General features: G+C 44.9%; 1 protein-coding gene across 2 annotated transcripts in view; it reads right to left on the bottom strand.

Annotated features, from left to right (window-relative positions):
- LOC147117434 (histone deacetylase 9) overlaps positions 1-21097 on the bottom strand; it is a 1471293-nt gene that overhangs the window by 245683 nt on the left and 1204513 nt on the right. For both annotated transcript variants that reach the window (XM_085988432.1, XM_085988433.1), the window contains 2 exons: positions 10990-11109; positions 10615-10712 (listed from right to left, as the gene is read on the bottom strand). In XM_085988432.1, coding sequence (XP_085844558.1) covers positions 10615-10712; positions 10990-11109 — 218 coding nt within the window. The remainder of the gene's footprint in view (positions 1-10614; positions 10713-10989; positions 11110-21097) is intronic.

Here is a 21097-nt window from a genome sequence, read left to right as displayed (position 1 = left end):
TCAATCAGATTATGTGTGTTGGGAGTGATATCAATCAGATTGTGTGTGTGAGGAGTGATATCAATCAGATCGTGTGTGGAGGGATTGATATCAATCAGACTGTGTGTGTGGGGGAGTGATATCAATCAGATTGTGTATGGGGAGTGATATCAATCAGATTGTGTGTGTGGGGAGTGATATCAATCAGACTGTGTGCGTGGGGGGAGTGATATTAATCAGATTGTGTGTGTGGGGGAGTGATATCAATCAGACTGTGTGTGTGGGGGAGTGATATCAATCAGATTGTGTATGGGGAGTGATGTCAATCAGATTGTGTATGGGGAGTGATATCAATCAGACTGTGAGTGGGGTGAGTGATATCAATCACACTGTGTGTGTGGGGGGAGTGATATCAATCAGACTGTGTGTATGGGAAGTGATATTAATCAGACTGTGTGTGTGGGGGAGTGATATCAATCAGATTGTGTATGGGGAGTGATATCAATCAGATTGTGTGTGTGGGGAGTGATATCAATCAGACTGTGTGCGTGGGGGGAGTGATATTAATCAGATTGTGTGTGTGTGGGGAGTGATATTAATCAGATTGTGTATGGGGAGTGATGTCAATCAGATTGTGTGTGTGCGGCAAGTGATATCAATCAGACTGTGTGTGTGGGGGAGTGATATCAATCAGACTGTCAGTGGGGGGAGTGATATCAATCAGATTGTGTGTGTGTGGGGAGTGATATTAATCAGATTGTGTATGGGGAGTGATGTCAATCAGATTGTGTATGGGGAGTGATATCAATCAGACTGTGAGTGGGGTGAGTGATATCAATCACACTGTGTGTGTGGGGGGAGTGATATCAATCAGACTGTGTGTATGGGAAGTGATATTAATCAGACTGTGTGTGTGTGGGGAGTGATATCAATCAGTCTGTGTGTGTATGGGGAGTGATATTAATCAGACTGTGTGTGTGGGGAGTGATATCAATCAGACTGTGTGTGTGTGGGGAGTGATATTAATCAGTCTGTGTGTGTGTGGGAAGTGATATTAATCAGACTGTGTGGGGGGGAGTGATATCAATCAGATTGTGTGTGTGTGGGGGAATGATACCAATCAGACTGTGCGGTGGAATTTTAACCTAAAAAAATGGGTGTGTTGGGATTGTGTGGGAAGTTAAAGTGCTAAAAATCTGAATCCCGATCAGAACCCACCTCCAACCTACCCACTTCCGGTTTTAACAGGCAGGACCAGGGGTGGTGGGGGAAAGGCATCCAACCCACTCCCAGGAAGCGCTTTGCCCATTTAAATATTATAATGAGGCTGGAAGCCTCTGCTTAAACCTCCACGTTGAATTTAACTTTAGCTAATGGGGTTTTGCAGGCCTCGTATAACCTGCCAGCTAATGCAAGGTGAGGTCTGCTGGACCCAGAAGGTAAGAGCCTTTATGCCTACCTGCTGGAACCAGTGTCCCTGCCTAACCCATCCCCCATGATCGAAGACCCGTCCACAAGGCCTCCGATCCCTCCCCCCCCCCCACCCACCCCACCTGGGCTTCCCCCCCAGGCCTCCGATCCCTCCCCCCTCCCACCCACCCCACCTGGGCTTCCCCCCCAGGCCTCCGATCCCTCCCTCCCCCCCCCCACCCACCCCCCAACCTGGGCTTCTGCCCCAGGCCTCCGATCCCTCCCTCCCCCCCCCCACCCACCCCACCTGGGCTTCCCCCCCAGGCCTCCGATCCCTCCCCCCTCCCACCCACCCCACCTGGGCTTCCCCCCCAGGCCTCCGATCCCTCCCTCCCCCCCCCCACCCACCCCCCAACCTGGGCTTCTGCCCCAGGCCTCCGATCCCTCTCCCCACCTGGGCTTCCCCCCCAAGCCTCTGATCCCTCCCTCCCACCCCCCACCCCACCTGGGCTTCCACTCAAGGCCTCCGATCCCCCCCAGGCCTCAGATCCCCCCCAGGCCTCCGATTCTCCCCCCCCCCAACCAGGCCTCCGATTCCGCCCCCCCCCCAGGCCTCCGATTCCCCCCCAGGCCTCCGATTCCCCCCCCAGGCCTCCGATCCCTCTCCCCACCTGGGCTTCCCCCCCAAGCCTCTGATCCCTCCCTCCCACCCCCCACCCCACCTGGGCTTCTGCTCAAGGCCTCCGATCCCCCCCCCAGGCCTCCGATTCTGCCCCCCCCCAGGCCTCCGATTCCCACCCCAGGCCTCCGATTCTGCCCCCCCCCAGGCCTCCGATTCCCACCCCAGGCCTCCGATTCTGCCCCCCCCCAGGCCTCCGATTCCCACCCCAGGCCTCCAATCCCTCCCAGGCCTCTGATCCCCCCCAGGCCTCCGATTCCCCCCAGGCCTCCGATTCTCCCCTCCCCAACCAGGCCTCCGATTCCGCCCCCCCCCAGGCCTCCGATTCCCCCCCAGGCCTCCGATTCCCCCCAGGCCTCTGATTCCCCCCAGGCCTCCGATCCCCCCCAGGCCTCTGATCTCCCCCCAGCAGGCCTCTTCCCCCTGCCCTCGTGCCAGTCCTGATGCTGAACCCTCACCATTGGCTCTATTTACCTCTAGACTCAACTATTCCAATGCTCCCCTGGCTGGCCTCCCATTTTCCATCCTCCATAAACTGAAGCTCATCCAAAACTCGGCTGCCCATGCCCTAACTCGAACCAAATCCCAACCACCTATCACCCCTGCGCTCGCTGACCTACACTGGCTCCTGGTCCGGCAACGCCTCGATTTTAAAATTCTGATCTATGGTTTCAAATCCCTCCAGGGCCACACCCTTCCCTATCTCTGTATCCTTTTCCAGCCCTACAACCCTCTGAAGTCTCTGCACTCCTCCCATTCTGGCCTCTTGCGCATCCCTGATTTTAATCACTCCACCATTGGTAGCCTAGGCCCCAAACTCTAAAACCCTCCACCTCTCTAATGCTCTCCTTCTTCCTTTAAGGCGCTCTTTAAAACCTACCTCTGTGTCAAAGTTGGTCATCTTTCCTAATATCTCCTTATGTTGCTCGGTGTCAAATTTTGTTTGATAATGCTCCTGTGAAGCACCTTGGGATGTTTTACTACATTTAAAACGTTATATAATTGCATGTTGTTGTTGTCTAAATAAATGCAGTAGTGTCAGCTGTGGTTCAGTTGGTAGCACACTCACTTTTGAGTCAGAAGGTTGCAGGTTCAAGTCCCACTCCAGGGACTTGAGCTCTTAGAGCTAGGCTGACACTCCAGGGGAGTGCTGCATTGTCAGAGGTGCCATCTTTCGGATGAGACGTTAAACCAAGGCCCTGTCTGCTCTCTCAGGTGGATGTAAAAGATCCCATGGCACTTATCCCCGGTGTCCTGGCCAATATTTATCCCTCAACCAACATAACTAAAACAGATTGTCTGGATATTATCACATTGCTATCTGTGGGAGCTTGTTGTGCGCTGCTGCGTTTCCCACATTAGAACAGCGACTCTACTTCATTGGCTGTAAAGCGCTTTGAGATGTCCTGTGATCGTGAAAGGCGCTATATAAATGCAAGTTGTTGTTGTGATGAAAATGTCTCATGGTCTTTTCTTGGTTTGCTTCCCTACTCTAATAATAAGTTTGCCAAACACTTTTCCATGACGACAATAGCCTTTTAAAAAATATTATCAAACACAGTGCAGTTTAACCTGAAAACAGCTGGTATACAGTGAGGCACCAGTCAGCAATATCATGCATGGCTCACTCCTGAATATTTAAATGGGTTTTCAGTTTCCAGCTGGATAAAGTTGAACAGTATTGTAAAGTAAACTTAGCTTGGATGCAATAAAACATCAGAAAAAAGGTACAAACAGTGATAATGGGGATGAATTTCCACAGGGATTCTCCCGCTTGTCTGCCTTAACTTCAGAGGAAGTGCTGCGGAAACCCCGGAAAAACAGCATTTACGCCAAAATTACGATGGACGATCGGGAGAACCACCCGAGGAATTTCACTTCAACAATACAACAGAGTCCATCACACAGAAAGTGACAATGAACTAGCTGTATATATGGAGCCCGGGGTAGATTTTCATCTTTAGCACCTGAGCATTAAGTATTACCCGGGTGTAGTACACAAAGAAAAATGTGATGGGGAGGATTGCACGCTGCTCACAAAATCTGCCAGATTTTCCTTCCACATTGAGATTACAAAAACCTACTGCTGCATCTCAACACTAGGTGACCGCATATGTATAGTTCAAACACTTACAAGGGTGAAAAATGTTTCATACCAGTGGTTAGTGATTTATCAGTTGGAGCAGAAAGGACAAAGCACAGCTAATCTAGCAGAGTGATCCTACACTGTTGGAAAGTAGCAATGAAGGGTGGGCTCCCTCCACTTTAGTGAGTACGAACAGATAAACTAAGAGAGTTCACTAATGAGGTAATCAGGTGCATGCTTGTGAAAGCATTCGAAAATTAAAGTTGGAAGGTGAAGTTCATGCATGGCTGGCAATGCAGCTCCATTGTAACTCTCACTAAGTTCTCTATAATGCAAAGCTGTTTTGTATGACACACAAAATACGTGAAAGTATAAGGTTGCAATAAATTTTCGCTGAAAGTTTTTTAATAAGGTTTCAACCAGTTCATCTATTCCCCCCGCTTTCCATAGTGACCTTTACCCTCGCTTTTCCTAAAATCTGAAAACAGCCAATGTTGATGAAACATATAATGGCTCCTTTCCTGTGCAGTAAAGTCGGTTGTAAAGTCTGGTAATTAAGGTAACCAAGGAGGCTGAGCCCAGCAGGCTAATGGTGCACCAAACACTTTTATAACTTCAAACGATATCAAAGTCACAGGAGTGGGCTCTGAGTTGAACTGGTTTGAATTAAGCTCACTTCCACACGCTCTGCCCAAAGAAAGCTCCAACCTTCTGGATTTCATTAGAGCCAATTATCTTATCTTTTTCATCTGAAGCCTGACCCTAAGGCTGGCAGGCAGCTAGTCAGTATGTTTGTGTGGTTGTTTAAGAAAGCCTGTAGTCATTCAATGTCCCGAGGACCTGCTAATTAAAACACTTACCCCCTGCCTCTGATAATTAAATATGATAATAATGCTTGTCCAAATAATTTTACTTATTCTTTCCATTAATTTTATTGTTTACCATATAAAACATCCTAAACTAGTATTTTATATGGTTTATTCACACAGGATGATCACGAAGGACCTATTTTTCATATTTTGAATTTGATACTTATTCTCCATTGTAGAATCCCTGATAAAGTGCACAAATACTGGGGCTGTATAATTTCATAAGGCGCAAATTTAACCCTGCCTGCCCAACAGAAATGAGGTGCGTGGGTGGTTAAAATGGTGGTTGGGTGCATCTCACTGCTTTCCCAATGCATTTGCGCTCGCCGCCATTATAACTGCCAAGTTTTTGGCAGCATGGTGGCCATCTGCCACAGGCAGGCAGGGGCCTCATTAATATTTAAATGTTAATTACGTAATTCGGACCTCAATGTGATTTTAGCTGATGATCACGGCAGTGATGCCCAGTGCCGGAGCCGCCAATGAAAGCAGTAGTGGGGCCAGAGAGGCCAACAAAAGTAAGTATTTACATTTTTTTTAGGTTTCCTTGTGAACCGGGAGGAGCAAGATTGCCACATAAGGAAATGTTGAGCTTCGCCTGCCACCCGGATTCCTTCCCTTGACCACAATTGCCTATGGACCCCTCCACCCCACCTCAGCATTTACTTTTGAGCCAGCGTCTGTTTCCTTGGGTCCCCTGAGGTGGCCTCCTGGTTTGCGAAATCCCTCTCACACCTGCAGACCTCCTTTCATTCTCGCCAGGTATGGGTGGGAGTCAGTCTTCAAAGATGGCACTGAGGCCCGGGATTTAAAATGGCCCGGGCATCACGCTGGTGTCATCATGGGTGCTTCTTGCCCACCCCGGCCTCCACATGCCGCACTCATGCCCTGAGTTAAAATCAGGGCTCTAATGTTCAATTCAATTAATGAATTGATCAAACCTCAAAAAGATTGTAGAATCAATCTGCTAAACAAAACTGTTGACCCGATGTCTCATTTAATACATTCAAATGTACTGACATTGCCCCATTAAAATCATTTTCCAATTGAAAATAATAGCAACTTGTGAGGGCAACAGACAGTGCAAGCCCTGAGAAGAACATTTCCTATGCACATTACAACACCTATTTGGTTTGAATGGGGGAAAGTATACAAACCCTTCTACTGATGATTCATTCTTCCTTCACATAAAAACATCCAAAAAGAAGTCAAACCTTACTAAAGGCGGCCTAAAGTTATTAGCAGGATTAACTGGCTAAATGTTACTGCATTGTCCAGTAGTCCTATGTGCACAATGCACCTTGGTACCCAAAGAGCTATTCAATGCTGTCCATGTGCACATTGTAATGTGATATATTGGGGTTGATTTCCATCTTCACCGCCTGGATGGTTATCTGGCAGGGCAAAGTGTATTGCCTTTATAAAACATGCTTTATTTTCATTCCATTGTGGTGGGTCACGTTGTTGGAAAATATTTCCCATATAGATTGAAGTGGGCCTTAGAGGCACTTGAGAAAGAGGATGAGGCTCATCATGAAATTGATTTGCTGGGACACTGGAAGCCAATGGAGCTTGGCTAGAATGTGGAGATGGGAGGATTTTGTGCAGGATAGGATTTGGGGCAGGATAGGATTTGGGATAGGATTTAGATTAGCTGAAGTTTATGAGAGTGGAGGTGGGAAGTTGACAAGGAAACCATGAGACAAATTGATCCTCAAGATGATAATATAGATAAGACCTCTGTAGCAGTGGGCTAAATTAGTGGCATGCCCAGATAATCTTCTGGAAGAGGAAGAAGGCAGTTCATTTTTGATGTATGTTATAGTGATTATATTCAATAATGTGACATTACTATACTTAGCAAGACTGTCATCAAGTGCTGCAAATATAAACTCAGGGAATGCTGCATGAGCAATTTATGGATGTCATCTAAACCCAGGGATCAAAGTAAAGCATTGTATTCTCAAGTTTGTGTTTTATAACACTATTGATATGTTGTTAACATTATTAACCTGTACTGAGAAGAAAATCACTCTTATGGCTGCACTATGCAGGTCGGATGAACAAGGTGACATTAATACTGAGGAATATTCCCTCCACACGACTCACAGGTAGGTACAGCCAGAGAGTTATAAAGCACATTTGATGTAATGTGTGTACAGTCAGAGAATTACATAGCACATCTGTTCTAACGTTTCAGTGGAATTATGACCCTAACATATATTACACTTGAATTATCAGGAGGTTTGTAATGCCTACATGCACAAAAAATTTAAAAATCTCAACCACATCAACCTTTGCTGAAGTGACTTGAATATAAATTGGTGACAATCCACTTCTCAGCTGTAAATGCAGCGCATGCATTATGTTCAATCACAAATGTTGTTCCTTAGTTTATTCCTTCACAACAACATTCTTAAAACTGAATCATAAACAAAATATAATCCTTGTATGTGTATGACAAAACATAATGCCCAGGTTTGATGCACTGTTTAATATATTTCATAATCATTTGCCAAAGTACACCAATCATTCAAGTGTCTGGATGAATGTCAGCTTAATCACAGTACCAGTGACTGATTCATTTAACAAGGGCTTCTTACTGTATCTTGAATTATTAATTCATGACATTTCCCAACTTCCTAATGGTTCCTAGATGGTGATAAGTGCTGTGACCATGGAACAGAGGAAAGACACTGACTGGGAGCATGTGAACAGGCTATGACATGCTCGAATGGTTCAGATAGCATCTTACTCAACCATTCAAACCCGAAAAAAATTACTGCCTGGAACAAATTCTCCCAAGTAGAGAATTGTTTAAATATAATACAACAATCCAGCTATATCTTAAAATAAAATTAAAATCACTGTGCAGTTTTCCCATTGGATTTGTATCATTCATTATCCTTACTAACCGCCATTTTGACCCTGAGTTTTTTTCATATATGTGCAGCTTTGTGTCATGAATCATGAAGATTGGTGCTTAATAACATTATAATGTTAGATTATGGTTATAATGTGTTCAGCTGAGGGTTGTAGTGAGAACCAATACACTTTTACAAAGGTCCTGTACACATTATGTACATTGTACGAGACACCACGCAGCCAACCTAGTTTTCAAAGGGTTGAGACAGAAAAACCCTAATAAACGTCATTCAATTTGGCATCTTGCCTGGGAAGATCCTGCCTGACCAACCTCCTTGATTTCTTCAATGAAGCAACAACCCAAGTCAACTGTGGTAAACCCTATGACATTATGTACTAAGAATTCCAAAACACATTTGATAAAGTTACACATGACAGATTACTAATTAAGCTCAAAGCTCTGGAGATTCAGGACAAAACACATGTGTGAATAAAAAAACTGTCTGAATGGTGGGAAACAGTGGGTGCTGGTTAGATGGAGAGTATCAGGGTGGGGGAAAGAATTGAATGAGATGCCCCAGGACTCAGTGTTGGGACCACCTCTGTTTTTAATTTACATCAATGACTTGGATTCTGAAACTCAATGCAAATTGGTCAAATTTACAAATGATACCAAATTACGAGGGATGGTAGAATTGAAGGATGAAATCAGAAACTGCAGAATGAGCTAAGAAAATCTATAAGTAGGAAGATTATGGCAGATTAAATTTAATGCAGACAAGTGTAAAGCATTGCACATAGAAAGGAAAAATGGGCAACATAAATACTACATGAATGTGTTGAAATAGCTAAGGATGAAGTTGAAGGAGACCTAGACTCGACACGCAACATGTCCAACCAATGCAGAGCAACAATCAACAAAGCCAATAGGATGTTACATTACATAGCCAAATCAGTCGAATACAAGTGAGAGGGAGTAGTGATCAAACAGTACAATGCTCTGGTTAGACCACACCTTGAGTACTGTATCTAGTTCTGGGTACTGAGAAACAAGAGAGACAATCAAGTGCTGCAGGCAGTGTAGAGAAGAGCCACAAGACTGATACCCAAGGCGTGACCTTGTCAGCCCTGGGGAGGCGGGTTTGGAGATGGGACTGCCGGGAAAATGGCAGAATTTGGGGGCGAGTGCCCGACCCGCCCCCAACCCACCTCCATGCCATCTTGCCAGGAGGCGGGTAGCCATCCCGCACCGGGTTCCGTCTCCTTGGAGGTGGGAAGGGATTAAAGCCTATTAACTGCCTGTTAACAGGCAGAAAATAGGATTATCCCCTTTTTGCCCTCACAAGTGTGGGCTTTCCGAAGGCTCCGAAACCCGCCAGGTCAGCGAGGCGAGTAGTGGGTCGGCAAAGGTCGGTGGTGGTGCAAAAGTGTGAAGGTAAGTGATGGGTGCAAGTGTGGAGAGGTAAGTATCTGAGGTAAGTGCAAAGTGTTAGTAAAAGTGTACTTTCCTTTGTTTCTTCCTGTAGGCTTCAGTCGGTGGGGATGCGGAGAGTCTCGGACCTCCGCGGTAGAGATGACAGATGGCCGTTGCATTCTCCAATGCAACAACCATCTCATTTCTGCAAAAGAAAGAAGTTTGATGAGGTCTTGAATTCAAGAACTTATCAAACTACAGAGAATGTCACTGCTTGACAGCTTCACAGAGCTGTCAAATGATGACAATTCGTCTGTCAAAATTTTTTGACAGATGAAACATCATGCGTTGACGTTCTCTGCAACCGCCTTTCCCTTAATTGGCCTGCTAAGCCCGCTGGGTGTGCTTAACAAAGTCAATCAAGGGAAAATAGTGTGGGTTGGCCAGAAGTTGATGGAGGCAGGACTGAAACCCGACGAGTGGGAGTCCCGCCTCCAAAAGTTCCCCATTAAGAAAATCACCCCCCCCACCCCAGTGTCAAGGGTCTGAGTTATGAGGAAAGACTAGAGAGACTTGGGTTTTTCAGTCGGGAAAGGAGTTGACTGTGATGTGATCTTTTAGATATATATGATAGTAAATGGTATGGAAAAGGTTAATCCTGAATACTACTTTAAATTGAACAGTGGAAGTAGGTCAAGGGGACACAAGTTCAAACTAGTAAAAGGTAACTTTATCACTGATATCAGGAGGTTCTTCTTCACAAAGAGAATGATCAACACTTGGAATGGACTTCCAGATAGCGTGCTGGAGACAAAAACCCAGGATTCATTTAAGAAACAACTAGATGAAGCAATTTAGGGACTGTACGGTTGTTCTGGATGGATTAATTAATATGAAGCAATTCTTGCGATCTTATGAGGCACTTGCCAAACATTCAGTATCCCTTTTTACTGACTTTGATTGCAAGATCATTTAAATCTATTACTAGATCTTTTCCCTCTCTCAAAACTATTCACTTAGAAACAGATTTAATTATGTTTGAAACCTTTTCAAAATAGTTACCAATATGGATAAACCATCTTAATTTTTGCTGTTAGCTCTAAACATTTGTAAGTAAAAATTAATAAATATATTTCAGTTTAAAAATGAAAAATGTAATAATGTGAATAGTTCAGAAAGTCTGAAGTATATTAAAATACATCTGATGTGAATTCAAATCAAACAAACTTTTTCAATGTACTCTATGTGAAGCAATTTAAAGGAATACATTAGCTTTGAACTTAGCCAAATATCACTACAGGTGGGAACGCACCTGAAAGCTGTAAGGTATTCCACATCTCCCATAGGGGGATCAAGTCCACCTGTCCAGGCGATATTCACAGTGAAGCCTTCACCAGGGCCACTTCCAACCTGAAAACAGGATGGCACCAAGAAAGAAAAATATATATTTTCGGATAAAATAGCTTTGAAACCAACATCAAAGAACATGCCAAAATCAGCCAGACGATGCTTGACAAGCACTGGTTGGGGCCGTGCACTTGGTCTGTACTGGGACACAGTCCCGGTGGACAATTTTGCAATCCACAGCAATTTAAAGTGCAACAGCGAAGAATGAGATAATTAGGAATAATCATGCAATGCAATTAGACCGGAACGATAAAAGAGGCCAAGGAGAAATGCAACCTACCTCGTCTGGGGCTCCACTACCAGGGAAGAAGTTTCCTTCATCATAACGGTGGAGGGAAATATAAAGCACGTTGGGGTCATTATAAAAGGCTTGCTGTGTACCGTTACCATGGTGAACATCCTAAAGGTGAAAGGAAACAAATGACAAATGTAATAACGTCCAGTCCTGCTTAAAGGTCACTTTTGCCTTCCCCCTCCTCCTCCCAAACATCCTCAACCTTCAAACAAATTACTCCTTAATGTGCTCATTTTTTAAGCTTGTTTCTCTAGTCAGGAAACCACAGCAAACATGCCCTGGAGACTCCAGAGGAGCAGTCACTGAGAAATCCCAGCTCTTTTCTACATTTAGATATTTATACTCTGGGTCTTTGTACTATTTGTCTCGGTGATGGAATCTAGTATCCTGCTTTATGCAAGAATTTTATGACTTATTAACTGCCAACAGTTCATAACCCCTCAGGGTCAATTAATTGCTTGAAGTAGCCTCGAAAGAAAGTGTTACATTACAAAAACTGTACTTTTTCGTATAATCTGTAGAGCACAACAATTAAGTGAATTTCCAATCAATGGCAAGTTTCGTTTTCAAAAGTAATGTTTGGTGAGATCTATTATGGCAAGTACAGTTATCCTAGAAGCTTCAGATAAACCAGTGCCACACTTGCGAGGAAGTGACAATACTTGCAGAGGAAGTGATGTAAAATATTAAGTTAATAGAAGTTTCACTCCATTTACAGATTTGTCAGCTGTTGAAAGGTTTAGGCCAGTTCCTCATAATCACATTACACATAGCCCTGATGATAGATTATTTGCTATTTTTCTTTCCCTGCCTAATTTTTCTAGCCTATTGTGAAAAGCATGTTTTCCTAATGGACTCAATGTAATCTTGAAAGATTTCAGCTGCTAGGATTATTCCAATGACCCTAAACATTTACAAACATATTGAATCCACTCGAAAGGCCTTTCAGATGGCATCCTTTATCTTGTAACTGGCCATAAATAAAGACTTTCTGTATGGAAAGTTAAAAAAAAAAAAATTTCCAGGGATTAGGATTCAGGATAGTGATGAAATGATTTATCACTTGCAAAAAAGTTTCAGTTAGTTACAGGTGGGACTGATTATTATTCAATGGCAAGCTTGATTTCCTCTGCATGCTTTTCACTGGCTAACTTATCGCATCACCTTGTGAACTGTCTGGACAGTCAAATACATTTTATCCATTTATCAATATTTAGTTCTCTTGAGCCCAATGTAATTGCAACAATAACAAAAAAGTTCAGTATGCATTATTATTGATTTAGAACTTAAATATTTGATGGAGATGTACAGTTATTCTTTAAAGGTACTAAGAAGTTTTCAACTCTACCCAGAGGTTATTTGCTAATCTAAGAGACCTGTATCTCTTCACTTGCATGGCATATTTATTTGGGTATATTCCTCGTGATTCATGCAGATTAAGTATATTGTTATTGACATATGCTATGGTCATAGAATTTTGTCTTCCAACTACAAAGTAATTATTCTATAATGGTCATAGAATTTCCAGAAATTAACTACAGATTATTTTTGACAAACTGCCAGAGGTTGTTAATCCTACATTGTGAATGTCAACAATAACAATAACAATTTGTAATGACATAGTACCTTTAATATAATAAAACATCCAAGTGTGATTCACATAGGGGAAAGGGGATGCCAACCAGGAACAGAAGAGCTAGATTACATGAACATTAGGGGAGAAGTTTTTAAAGATGGGGAAAGAAGTGGTGAAGCGGTTTAGGAAGGGAATTACAGGAGTATGTCTCTGTCAGCTGAAGGCTCTGCCATTGAAAAAGGAATGGCAAGAGGTGAGGGAGGCAGAGGAGGACAGGGTCAGAGGATCACGGGGCATGGGCTGGGGTGAAAGATGGAAGAGGTTGTAGTTATAGGGAGTGATGAGGCCATGGAGGGACTTGTAAACAAGGACAAGATTTTGAAGTCAGTAGACTGGGGGACTGGAATCTATTGGAGATCTGTAAGGCCAAGGATCATGGGCAAGTGGGACTTAGTTTGGGAAAGGAGCAAGTAGCAGAGTTATGGATGAGTTTCTGTTAATGGCATCACTCATTGACACAAAGTTTACTGAATGCTCACTGGGCCTAGAATCTCTGCCAGCACACAAGTAAGCCCAAAACTCAATAAACTCTCCATATATTTAGTTCAACATTCTTAATTCTTAAAAAATAATGGACACAATTGAGCGATTTTAAGCGATTCAAGGGTTTAGATGAATATTATAAACTCTTTTAAACCCCAGAGCTAAATTCAAAGACATCTGAACCCTGAGATAACATTATGGGTTTTAATCATTCCTGAATGTTCACCATATTGTATCATAATGTGAATCATGCAATAATATACTCCTGAAATTGTGGCAATATATTTCAACCAGTATGATTTGCTGTAATAAATAGAGTTTTCATTTTTTTATATCATAGCCTATATTAACCAAAAACAATACAGATGCTAGTAAGTAAAAGGCTGCAATTTAATCTCGAGGTTCATATGATGTCCATAAACTACTTGAACTTTGCTCTTGTGGTTTATGATGTTATACGAAACCTTCAATTAAATTATATCCTTATAACTCACTTCCTACTATCCGTAATTGTTGTGTGGTGTACTGATAGTAGCTCTCGCTAGTGTACACATGTTGTACAGTTACTTTGGGTGCTTACTGCTGAATCTGCTGATTCTGCCAATACAGCACTGTGTTCTTTGAAAACACTTTTGTTTTTATTTTAAAGTGTATCCGATAAAGGCTAAGGGATGGCAATGCTAATAATTAGATGTGTTTGATGTACAATAGACTCAAAATATTGGAGTGATTAGCTCAGGCAGTTAGTCCAATCTCCTTTTACCTCTGGAATCAAGGATCAAACCCAGGGCAAACTGCTAAGATGAAAATTTCCTCATTCTGATAGCTGGGTGTCTTCCCAAAAAAATAATTTTGGGCCGTCTCAACACAGTTCCCAGTGGACAAACATTCACAGCAAGGAAGTTCCTGTAGTTCTACTGAGAGACCACAAGGATGGCTGAAGTAGAAAATGGAAATATTCTGTGAATGGCTTAAGACATATTTGGGGACGAGTTCTTCTGGGTGCCAAATGTAGCAAAATCATAGGCGCATTGGCTTAAGCTTTCTGGCCCTGCTCTGTCAGTTTTGCCAGCGGATCCAACAGACAATCTCAGAAATATGCTTGGGCATGTATGGCACCATGCCCTTCTTCCTTCACTTTTCCAGAGGGCAGTCCCAGTAGCATAAAATGTCCCTGCTTATATGTGGGCAGGTGCAAGCAAATCATATGAAAATGAGGAAAACATGGCCATATTTCTCGCTGTTTGTCCAGTTTGAAGGCTGGATTCAGGGGCTGGCTTTCAGAGGCCAGACCCCAGCAGCAGAATGTAACATGTTGCCAAATAAGCCCTACCTCCCAAGACATTTTTGTTATTTGTTCCTGGGATGTGGGTGTCACTGGCAAGGCCAGAGTTTATTGCCCATCCCTAATTGCCCTCGAGGAGATGGTGGTGAGCCGCTTTCTTGAACTGCTGCAGTCCCTGTGATGAAGGTACTTTCATAGTACTGTTAGGTAGGGAGTTGAAGAAGCCATGGCAAGTTGATGTGGTGCATCTTGTAGATGGTACACACCGCAGCCATGGTGCGCCGGTGGTGGAGGGTGTGAATGTTTAAGATGATGGATGGGGTGCCAATCAAGTGGGATGCATTGTCCTGGATGGTGCCGAGTGTTACGTCCGTGAATAATTGAGACACGGACAGCAGGAGTGAACAAAATAAGTCTTTACTGGTGGAAGTCCATAGTGAAACTAAAAACACAGAGGCTCACTAGCGCCTTTTATACAGGGGTGGTCACTGCCGGTACTGCAGTCTGAGACCAGTTATTCTCTTAAAGGTACATACACAACAATTCCTCCCCTTTTAGATAAACAGTACATAACATTCATTTAACAACTAAATGATAACTAATTACAATCACAATTACTGTTGCTAGATACATTGGTTAAGTTTAAGCAATTATAAGTTCAGTCTTTGAGGAGGCTTCCTGATTCTGTCTGGATAACGCCTCTTTGGGGTATCAGGTTCTTCTGGCAATGTTGAGTCGGGATCAATGTCGTTGTTTGGTTCATCTGCTTCCAATATTACCGGTTCTGCGGTAGCTGCAATTGGAACGTCGATTTCATTACCAAGTGTATCAGATCGTGGTGTGGAGTTGATGTTTTCCAGTGACTCTAGAATCTGGTCAGCATGGCATCTTACAATGCTCTCCCCAACGTCCATGGTATACATGAGAGGTCCTTGCCGTGTACAAATCGTTCCTGGCTGCCATTTCTCAGTGCGGTAATCCCGAGCCAAAACTGGTTGACCTATCTTAAAACTCCTGGTCGGCCTTTCATTCATATTCTGAAACTGCCTGTTCTCCACATCTCTTCGGACGTTTGGCTTAACCAAATCCAAGCGGCATCGTAGTCTTCGATTGAAGAACATCATGGCTGGAGTTTGGTTGGTAACCGCATGTGTCGCATTCCGGTAGGCAAACAAGAAGTTGTCCACCTTGTGTTGTAGGGGTATATCTTCATTACACATTGCCTTGATAGCCTTCTTGAATGTTTGGACAAACCTCTCGGCCAATCCATTAGTGGCTGGATGATATGGGGCAGATGTGTAATGCTTAACACCATTGTTCTTTAAGAACCTCCGGAACTCTTCAGACACAAACTGTGGTCCATTGTCAGAGCAAATCTGTTCAGGCAGCCCATTCCTGGCGAATATGGTTCGTAAAACTGTGATAGTTTTTTCCGTGGTGGTTGAGGACATTTTTATTACCTCTGGCCACTTTGAATGTGCATCCACCGCAATTAAAAACATCGAGTCCATGAAGGGACCAGCAAAATCAATGTGCACCCTTTGCCATGGAGATGAGGGCCACTCCCATGGATGCCGAGGAGCTTGTGGTGGGGCGTTTTGGACCTTCTGGCATCCTGCACAGCTCTTGGTCATCTCTTCGATTTCTCTATCGATTCCCGGCCACCACACAAACGCTCTGGCTAAGTTCTTCATTTTTACCCCACCCAGATGACCCTCATGAAGCTCATTGAGCACTCTATCCGTCAACTTAGGTGGAATTACTACTCTGGATCCACACATCAAGGTTCCTCTGCACACTGACAGCTGTTCTCTTCTCGGCGAGAATGCTGGCAGCAGTGGTTCGCCATGTGCTGGCCATCCCTTCACTGTAAAATCATAGACCCGTGATAGTGTCGGGTCATTCCGTGTTTCCTTTTCTATGTTTGCATTCATCACAGGGAGACATTCGACTATGGTCGAGTGGAAGAACTCCATTGGATCCACTGCAAGGTCTTCTTCTTCCACTGTCGGCAATGGTAGACGTGACAATCCATCAGCATTTCCATGCTGTTTAGTTCCTTTGTACTCAATGTCATATTGGTGTGCCCCTAGGAAAAGGGACCATCTCTGCAGCCGTTGTGCTGTCATTATCGGTACGCCCTTCTGAGGGTTGAAAATGGAGACAAGAGGTTGATGATCGGTTAGTAGAGTAAATTTTTGACCGTGCAGGTAGTGATTGAACTTCTTCACCCCCCACACTAGGCTGAGGGCCTCTCTGTCAATCTGGGCGTAGTTACGCTCGGCAGAAGTTAACGAGCGTGACGCAAAAGCTATCGGCCTCTCTAAACCATCAAGGAATTTATGTGACAGTACCGCCCCAATGCCGTAGGGAGACGCATCACACATCAGCCTGATTGGCAGTGCTGGGTTGTAGTGAGCCAAAACTTCCCTTGAAGTGATTAAGTCCTTACTCTTCTGAAAAGCACGCTTACAATCATCGCTCCATTTCCATGCTACCCCCGTTCGTAGCAGGACGTTCAGTGGATGCAGAATTGTCGACAAATTCGGCAAAAACTTATGATAGTAATTCACCAATCCGAGGAATGACCTCAGTTGCGACACATTTTCAGGCGCTGGGGCCTTAACAACCGCTTCAATTTTGTCAGGGGACTTATGTAACCCCTCTTCATCAATCACGTGGCCACAATACGATATCTGTTTCTTAAAAAATTCGCACTTGGGGTGGTTGGCTCGCAGCCCATGTTCCCGTAGTCTAGTGAGCACCTGTTCTAGGTTGTTAAGGTGTTCACTGTCATCTTCACCTGTTACAAGGATGTCGTCCAAGTAACACTGCGTCCCCGGAATCCCTTGCAGGACTTGTTCCATCACTCTTTGCCATATCGCCGGAGCCGATGCTACTCCGAATACCAATCGATGATACTGGTAAAGACCTTTGTGAGTGTTTATCGTGAGAAACTGCCTAGAGGACTCTTCAACCTCCATCTGCAAATATGCTTGTGCTAGGTCAATTTTTGTAAAACGCTTCCCTCCAGACAGTGAGGCAAAGATGTCTTCTATCCTTGGACGAGGATATTGTACTGTGTGAAGGACTGGGTTCACCGTCACCTTGAAATCCCCACAGATGCGAATCTTCCTTGGCTCCCCGGACTTATTGCTTAACGTTTTCTTCATGACAGGAATGATGGGTGTCGCCCACTCGCTCCAGTCGACCTTAGACAACACGCCCGCCTTCTCCAGATTCTCCAGCTCTGCCTCGACGGCTGGGCGAATTGCATATGGTACCGGTCTTGCTTTGAAAAACTTGGGAACTGCATTCTCTTCTATTTTTATCGAGGCGGTTACGCCTTTAAGCGTGCCCAGTTCTTGTTGAAATACCTCTTTGGCGTTAGCTAAGATTGTTGACAATCGTCCAGGAGTGACGTCTTCATCTTTTTTACCGTCCACCGTCATTGCATGAATGGAATGCCAATCTAAGTTTATCTTCCTGATCCATTCCCATCCCAATAACGGTGGTCCACCATTTGGCAGTATGTAGAGATACAATTTCCGTATTTTCTTGCCATTGTATTCGACAGGCACCCTTATTTTTCCTCTGGGGTATACTTTTTGCCCCGTATACGTCGTCAAGACGATGGATGTCTCTCTCAAGGGTATGTGTGAAAATAGCCGCTCGTAGTCTCATCGATTCATGACGGTTAGCGCTGATCCTGTATCCAATTCCATTTTAACTTGGGACCCTGCTATCGTGAGGGTGACCCAAATGGTTCGGTGATCCTCTTTTGTGATTACATTGTGAAGTTTGAGACAGCTTAGTCTCCTGTTCCCGGATTCACTATCACTCATCTGGTCTTCGGAACTACTGTCCGTCATCTTTTGTACTTTCTTGTACAGTTCCTTAGTAGCCTTTTTGTTGTCGCTGGTCTTCTTCCCAGACCTGCAAACTCGTGCAATGTGTCCCATCTTCCCGCATTGCCTGCATATTTTGTCTTTGGACCAGCAGTCCTTCTGGTCATGGTTAGTTCTGCCGCAGCGATAACATTTTGCAAATCCCCGTGTCATTTCGTGGGTGCCGTATTCCTGTGGTTTTTGTTGAATTTCTGCAGCTCCCCTGGCTGCTGCTTCATACGATACTGCCATGTTGAAAGCCTTATCTAGCGTCAGCTCTTTCTCTGAGAGTAACTTCTTCTGTGTTCCTTCACTCAGGAGTCCACAGACAAATTTGTCCCGTAGGGTATCTGCCAGTCCTGCTCTGAACTGGCAGTGCTTTGATAGCTTGCGTAGTTCCGTAAGATACTCAGCATTGCTCTCATCTTTGTGCTGAGTTCTCCTGTGGAATTTAAATCTTTCTGCTATCAACAACGGTGCAGGGTTTAAGTGTTCCTGTAGGACAGCAACAATTTCGTTAAAACTCTTCGTCTTCGGTTTGGCTGGAGTAATCAGGTCCCGCAATAGGCCGTACATTCTAGCGCCCATTAAGTTTAGCAATATCGATGCCTTTTTCCCCTCCGCTATTTTGTTTGCCTCGAAATATACCTCGACTCTTTCCACATACGTGGTCCAGTCCTCTATTGTATTATCAAAAGCAGTGATACAGCCAGTCTTCGGCATCTTGCAAATCTAAAATGGCGCCTCCCGCGCTTTGCCTTCTTCCCCGCTGTTGTCAGCGCTGCTTTCCACGGTTTCTTGCGCGTTTAATATTGATTTTTTTTCTTTTATTATTTTCCCGTCGTGGAGCGGACCCTCTGGGACACTTCCCTCCCTCTTCTTAGGTCCGAACGCTGCCCGGCTTCGAAGCACCGGCCGCGCCCTGTGTGCTCCACCCTCTCTCTCTCTCTTTGCTTCCCGACTCGCTGCCCGGCCCCGTTGAAAAGCCACCTGATCGAGCTCTAGCCCGCCGCAGCCCAGGAAGGATCAGTGCACTACCTGCCACCAGCCCGATTAGCTGGGAAACCACAGACCGAGGAACCAGGCCTGGCTCTGGACAGTCTCTCCTGCAAGTTTTCAATCCGACGATTTGGAGGGCGGTTGCCCATGGTCGACGCCCGTTTCTCGAGTTTCTTTGGATTTTATTTATTTATTTATTTTTTTTCTTTCTTCTGGCTTCGACCTTCAATAATGTCGTCTGAGGTGCTGCCGAGTTGCAGGTAAGTTCGTTTCTTACTCGTCGCCAGTGTTACGTCCGTGAATAATTGAGACACGGTCAGCAGGAGTGAACAAAATAAGTCTTTACTGGTGGAAGTCCATCGTGAAACTAAAAACACAGAGGCTCACTAGCGCCTTTTATACAGGGGTGGTCACTGCCGGTACTGCAGTCTGAGACCAGTTATTCTCTTAAAGGTACATACACAACACCGAGCTTCTTGAGCGTTGCTGGAGCTGCACTCATCCAGGCAAGTGGAGCGTATTCCATCACACTCCTTACTTGTGCCTTGTAGATGATGGAAAGGCTTTGGGCAGTCAGGAGGTGAGACACTCCCTGCAGAATACCTAGCCTCTGACCTGCTCTTGTTGCTACAGTGTTTACGTGGCTGCTCCAGTTAAGTTTCTGGTCAATGGTGACCCCCAGGACGTTGATGGTGGGGGATTCGGCGATGTTAATGTCGCTGAATGTCAAGGGGCGGCAGCTAGACACTCGCTTGTTGGAGATAGTCATTGCCTGGCACTTGTGTGGCGCGAATATTACTTGCCACTTTTCAGCCCAAGCCTGAACGTCATCCAGGTCTGGCTGCATGCGGGCATGGACTGCTTCATTATCTGAGGAGTTGCGAATGGAACTGAACACTGTGCAATCATCAGCGAACATTCCCACTTCTGACCTTATGATGAAGGGAAGGTCATTGACTCCAGCCAGTGGAGAGTTTTCCCCCTGATTCCCATTGACTTCAATTTTACTAGTGCTCCTTGATGCCACACTCGGTCAAATGCTGCCTTGATGTCAAGGGCAGTCACTCACCTTACCTCTGGAATTCAGCTCTTTTGTCCATGTTTGGACCAAGGCCGTAATGAGGTCTGGAGCCGAGTGGTCCTGGTGGAACCCCAACTGAGCATCGATGAGCAGGTTATTGGTGAGTAAGTGCCGCCTGATAGCACTGTCAACGACACCTTCCATCACTTTGCTGATGATTGAGTGTCGACTGATAGGGCGGTAATTGGCCGTATTGGATTTGTCCTGCTTTTAGTGGACAGGACATACCTGGGCAGTTTTCCACATTGTCAGGTAGATGCCAGTGTTGTAACCATAATGGAACAGCTTGGCTAGAGGCGCGGCTAGTTCTGGAGCACAAGTTTTCAGCACGACAGTCGGGATATTATCGGGGCCCATAGCCTTTGCTGTATCCAGTGTGCTCAGCTGTTTCTTGATATCACGTGGAGTGAATCGAATTGGTGGGGGGTGGAGGCCGAGATGGATCATCCACTCGGCACTTCTAGCTGAAGATGGTTGCAAATGTTTCAGCCTTGTCTTTTGCACTCACATGCTGGGCTCCGCCATCACCGAGGATGGGAATGTTCATGGAGCTTCCTCCTCCTGTCATCTGTTTAATGGTCCAGCACCATTCACGGCTGGATGTGGCAGAACTGCAGTGCTTTGATCTGATCCATTGATTGTGGGTTCGCTTAGCTCTGTCTATAGCATGCTGCTGCTGCTGTTTAGCATGCATGTAGTCCTGTGTTGCAGCTTCCCCGGGT

This window comes from Somniosus microcephalus, chromosome 5 (assembly GCF_052327205.1).
Source record: "Somniosus microcephalus isolate GS21.2 chromosome 5, FLI_Smic_1.0, whole genome shotgun sequence".
NCBI lineage: Eukaryota > Metazoa > Chordata > Chondrichthyes > Squaliformes > Somniosidae > Somniosus > Somniosus microcephalus.
This window is presented reverse-complemented; position numbering and strand designations above follow the sequence as displayed.